General features: G+C 35.9%; 1 protein-coding gene across 1 annotated transcript in view; it reads right to left on the bottom strand.

The window, feature by feature from the left end:
- The window catches only part of LOC140244638 (ATP-binding cassette sub-family C member 5-like), a 28,321-nt gene continuing 22,321 nt past the window's right edge, over nucleotides 1-6,000 (bottom strand). The window contains exons 20-26 of the mRNA XM_072324258.1: nucleotides 5,674-5,763; nucleotides 4,827-5,016; nucleotides 4,155-4,314; nucleotides 3,625-3,703; nucleotides 2,746-2,859; nucleotides 1,633-1,797; nucleotides 1-1,041 (exon numbers count right to left, since the gene is read on the bottom strand). Coding sequence (XP_072180359.1) covers nucleotides 946-1,041; nucleotides 1,633-1,797; nucleotides 2,746-2,859; nucleotides 3,625-3,703; nucleotides 4,155-4,314; nucleotides 4,827-5,016; nucleotides 5,674-5,763 — 894 coding nt within the window. The 3' untranslated portion in view covers nucleotides 1-945. The remainder of the gene's footprint in view (nucleotides 1,042-1,632; nucleotides 1,798-2,745; nucleotides 2,860-3,624; nucleotides 3,704-4,154; nucleotides 4,315-4,826; nucleotides 5,017-5,673; nucleotides 5,764-6,000) is intronic.

Here is a 6,000-nt window from a genome sequence, read left to right as displayed (position 1 = left end):
ACTTTCAAATTCACTCGCTTTAATATAAATAGATACCGTCACAACTCATGGTACGTTATAAACAAGAGACCCTATGGTTGCAAATACATAATTTTTCCTCCATATTATCTACATCAAGATCTGAACTTCCAAAGTTTCAACATCAATATCTGAACTTCCAAAGTTTCAACATCAATCCTCAGCATCTTGATATAAAAATACAATGACAGCAAAAATTAGACAATGAGGTATCAGATGAAAAAGATTCACAGCAACAGATGCTGATAAACTCTGACGATGGGTCCTTTTTTTTTCTCAGAACTTTGACTACTTCATCAAAACTTCTTAATGAGATTTGATATAGGAGCAAGAAGCTCACCTTCTTAGACAATCTAATCCTACAAAGTTTGACGGAAACACTGCCTCAAATTCAGACAATTTACTCATTCTCACAAATGAACTCCAATTCAAATGTTAATCTAACATAAGACTCATTATCCACCTTTTTGGAAGTAATTTCTCTTTGTGTAAATATCATAACATGATATCAATCACATACTTTGTTGAACTTCTGCAATGGATAAATCTCCTTAGACTTTTGCCACATATTCAAAAGACCAAAGAAAATAAAAAAAACTTCTGCAAGCAGATGTCAAATCTTGACTGTAGAGGAAGTAGAACGCCCTCTGGTCTCAACTCTGTAAGAGATAGAATACAGAGCTGAGGATACTGGAGATCTGTACACCTTGCTGGACACCATCTTAACCCTTTCTGTACCAGGGGTTTTGGACAGTGTGTACAATGCTATGGGGATTTCTGTGTCAATCAGAACTCAAGGCACACAAAGGGTTATATAGAAAATCTGCATGAATTCCCATCCAGGCTTCCAGAATGTTCTTGTCTGCTGGAAAGCAGATTGCTTCCAGAATGTTCTTGTCTGCAGGAAAGCAGATTGCTTGAGGTCATTTAGCGATTGGCAGCAGACTCAGCAGCAGCCACCATCCCACTGAACACAGAGTTTGGATTGGCTAGGAGGGCACTCGGCTTATCAAACTCAGCAACCTGATGACACAAGTAAAAAAAAAAAAAAAATCATTTGTAAATTGTACTAATCACTATGTAACAACATAGCCTTTGACTCTATCTTTTTATCAGTCTGGACTGTAGATTCAATAAAATTTGGGTGTGATGTAAACTGAAAAATATATAAATAGTACTGTAAAGCAGTATTACAGGCATAAAATGTAAAATATGAACTCAACCTTTGTTGAAAAGAGATTCAATGGTATGGCACCATACATGTACACCTTCATATACTCTAGCTCCTTAGGAATGTACATGTATCAACCCCTGCAGGAGCAATTCCTATGACACAAGGTACTCAAATAGTGAAATAGATATAATATTCTACTATCTTATATCTCTTGTATTCCTACATGTATTTGCTTCTGTGCTATACCTGTGTCTTATAGGAATGTATTCTATGTAGGCATGCAGACTAAAAAAAAAAAAAAAAAAATCAGAAAAGGACAATAGAATCGAACAGAATTGAATTGAATTGAATTGAATTGAATTGAACTGAACTGAACTGAACTGAACTGAATTGAATTGAACTGAACTGATTAGAATTGATCTATGCGTTGCTAATCATACCTTTCCATCATCCATGACGAGGACCTTGTCTGAGTCCAAGATGGTGTTAAGACGATGGGCGATGGTCAGCATGGTGCAATCCTTGAACTCCTGTCTGATGGTGGTCTGGATCAGAGAATCAGTCTCTGTATCAATGGCTGCCGTGGCTTCGTCCAGCATCAAGATCTGTGAGAGAGACAAACATGAGTTCAATATAAAAATAATAAGTTTTCACCTGACAAGAAACGGCCAAAGGACACAGTCAAAATTGGGAGTGTCAAAGATTAACAGTTATTGTGTTAGGGTCATTATGTTTGTGAAGCTCATCTGATAGAGCAATGTGAATGTTTTTTCAGTAATCCCCAAAACCAAACCCTGCTATTAAAACTTTGATGTTATTTAAAGCAAATGAAACTGACAAAGTATATAAATTTCAACTACAAATTTGTCATCAAAATTACTGGGCTCCCAATGTGGTAAAAGCATGGATGTCTAGTTATTAAGATGAAGAGTGTATTAGCTTATGATTGCCTTGATGATTGGTCATTTAGTTCATTTCAGACTTTGCAGCCTGAGCGTTATAGTCTTTGTGTAGAAGGCTACAATCTGAATTGTGAGGAAAGGAAAGATTGGATATGAGCTTTGATTGACTCCAAGTTGGTCACAAGCCATAAGAAAAATAAGCAGAGAAATTGTTTATATGACCACATATCTGGAGAAGCACAAAAATGCATGACTGCAAACCTCTGCATTCGAAATTCAAACTGATGCACAGAAAACGACATATTTACAAGGCAAAAATTATGATATGGTTGAAAATTTTGAAAATGACACATATCTAGTATTTAAAAGTATGTAAAATCAATTTTCAGACAAAATTTTCAGACAATATGACACATATCTAGTATGCAAAAGTATGCTAAATCAATTTTCAGAAAAAACAATCATATCAAATATATATTTCTTGTACTTTTTTTAAGAAGAAAAGACATCCTGAACTGCCACCTCTGATAAAGGGACAGACATGCTGGAACTGTGCTTAATACTGAGATTTTTCCTTCAATATTCTTTATGAATGCAAACCATGGTAACCATTGAGAGAGTTAGTGAAAATAATAATGACAGAAGACTGACCTTGCTGTTCCTGAGGAGAGCTCTGGCCATACACATCAACTGTCTCTCTCCCACTGAAAAGTTATCGCCTCCTTCAGTCACTGGGGCATCAAGGCCACTCTCCAGTTGACGGATCTTATGGGCAAGGAGACAAACAATTCATTACTCTCTTCCATCAACACATCACCATGGATACCAAACATCAGTGATTACAGGATAGAAGACACTGAAATATTGTTTACATCACAAATGATGATGATGATGATGACGACGTCAATAACTTGTAATGCGCCAATTCAAGTTTAGTGAGTTACCCAAGGCACAATACAGACTGGAACAGCAACAGTACATACTAAAAATTTATAAAGTTATGTATGAATGGACTACTGAACCATAGTGTTTGCACACATGTTCATCTAGTACAGTGTACTCCCATCAAAACAAAGTCCTTGGGACCAGTGCTTTTCTTTCGCTACATCAGAATTTCTTTTCAGCCAAACAGTAAAGCACATGAAGATATAGAGATGATAATGCTAGGGCCTGATTTTCACTTCATTGTAATGAGAGTTTCATTATGAACCGTGTTTGTTATAACGGAAGTGCACTGTAATGGATTCACTGTTTACATTGGGAGAGTTTTACAAGGGCAGTGGATATATGAGAGTCTATTGATTAGGGAACTGGATAGACAATCATGACAGTCATCCATATCTGACCCTATGTCATTTTCTAAATCACACAAACACACAATCCTTCACATTTTTCAAGACTCACATTTATAGTAATGTGGGCAGGTTGGTGAATACACCATATGAATCAGAGGTAAAATAGGCAAATCAATTAAGATGATAAATAGGCATGATGGGTTGCTATGGAAACTCATTATTCATTTTTCCTTACCTTATCCTTCATATAAGACCTCTCTAGGGCCTCCCACAGCTCCTTGTCAGTGTGCTCCCGGAAAGGATCCAGGTTGTATCTGGGACAGAGAAAGGCAGACAATGAGAGTATTAACAAGTGAAAATCAAGCTACTTTCAATATCTTAAAGGGTGGCTATCTACCTGTCTATCTATCTATCTATCTATCTATCTATCTATCTATCTATCTATCTATTTCTTATCTATCTTTCTCTTTGTCTCTCTATTTACCTACATGTACATATCTATCTATCCATCTACTGTATTTTCATCATGCACATCACGTACGAGACGTTAACAAGCATATAACTGATTAATAAAGAGAAGGATAATGTAGAAATCAGCTTTGGATATTCCAATGACATATAGAGATTGTCACATGAAAGATACAGTGGGAAAGACAAAGATGGAGAAGAAAGAGAGAGAGAGACTAGCATTGAAGTTTTAGATGAGGTTAATGGTCCTTAGTTAGACACAGGACCATTACTGAGCAGACTCTATCTAATACTCACCTCACAGTTCCTATAAAGAGTACAGGATCCTGTGGAATGATGGCTAGCTTGGAGCGAAGATCATGGAGACCAATCTTAGCTATGGGAACACCATCAATGACAATATCTCCACTAGCGCCCTCTACCAGTCTGAAGAGTGCAACACCAAGAGTGGATTTACCTGAAAAAATAAGGCACAAAAATCAATAAAGAGCTTTTCCTCCTTTCGTATGGAATTATCCAGAATGACGAGATGTAGCAATAGTGATTTTAAATTTTACTCCACCTAAAATACTAAGTGTTGGTATGTGTTGATATGAGCACTTAGATATCCAATATCAACACCAATTCTACAATATAAGACACAGTAGGCCCTTATACATCTAATTCTGTGATACTGGATGATACAACGTTTTGCATGATGTCATTTTCAGATGCACCAAATACCACTTATCATAGATGCATTTGTATCATGAAAGCAAATCAATTATCCTGATATTACTCAGCTAGATGAGGTAAACAATTTTAAATAAATCAACCCCCAATAATTCTATAAAAAGAAAAAAATAATGAAGCCCACAAACAAGCACATGTAAAGTTGCAATTGTCATTAACTCTATGTAAAGCTACAATTCATCATCAGCTACAACGTAGATGGTAAAACAGAGTCAGTCTTGGGGTAACTTTACACACCTGATCCTGTCCTTCCCACAATGCCAATCTTCTCCATGGGTTTGATAACCATTTTGACACCCTTCAACACAAGAGGGAGCCCTTCCCTGTAGCGCATCTTGAAGTTGTTGAACTCGATCTTTCCCTGCGTGGGCCATCCTTTCTCTGGGCGGTTGTTCTTGATGACACGAGGAGCTTCCGCCGCCAAATTCTGAAAAAAAAAAACACACAAAAGAATCAAAATCATGTTTTATACTGCAGAGACAGTTGTTTTGCAGTTGCTTCTTAAACTGCAGGCATAGGCCTACTTACGTAAGCACCACCACAACCATCAACAACACGGAAATAGCATTCCCACAGGATCATATTGTCTTTTCCTGAGCGGTGTGTAACTAAATTTTCAAACATCTGCTTTGTACAAAGTTCACAAAGAAATAAATATGTTTCCTATTTGTTCCTGTTTTGTTTTAATACATGCATATTCAAGAATCCTGCATGACAAATAAATAGCCGACATGGCCAAAATCTGAATTACATAGGGACATTCCACACTTTTTGCACACATGTAGATATTATCCTATTGCATCAGTACATATAATTCTAAAATCAACAATTCAAGTTCAAGTTCAAGTTCAAATTTATTTTTATTTCCATGAAATAAACAGAGAAAATTATATACAATGTATAAGCATAAAATATTTTGTAATAATTGCAAAATGTGATGAGTAACAAACTGAAGAAAACATAATAGTATTTTTTATATATACATATGCATAGTACGAATTAAATAATGTCTCTTGATGTATCGTATTTTGTTTAGTACCAAAGAGATTTAATCTGGTCTGATGTGGTAATTAATATCACTAACCTTCATGTAGCTCTGGATTCTTTCCACTGATGTGAATCTGGCTTCTGTCTCTGACGCCATCAACACCAACATCTGGAACATTCCTGTCAACTGGAGAGACAAACATTCAACACATATAATTGTATCATCTCAATATTACATGATAAATCAGAACCTAACAACTTGGTGAAGGTTTGATTTTTCAAACTCTGGAATCCTTACATTCCCACAAGTTCTACAAATCTGGTATACAGTCATTATTTTTCATGATAAAGAAAATCAATGACAAATTCGTACATATGATAAACAGAGAGTTACTTTCAAATTAAAAACTATTGGTGTATAATT

This window comes from Diadema setosum, chromosome 21 (genome assembly GCF_964275005.1).
Source record: "Diadema setosum chromosome 21, eeDiaSeto1, whole genome shotgun sequence".
Taxonomy (NCBI): Eukaryota; Metazoa; Echinodermata; class Echinoidea; order Diadematoida; family Diadematidae; genus Diadema; species Diadema setosum.
This window is presented reverse-complemented; position numbering and strand designations above follow the sequence as displayed.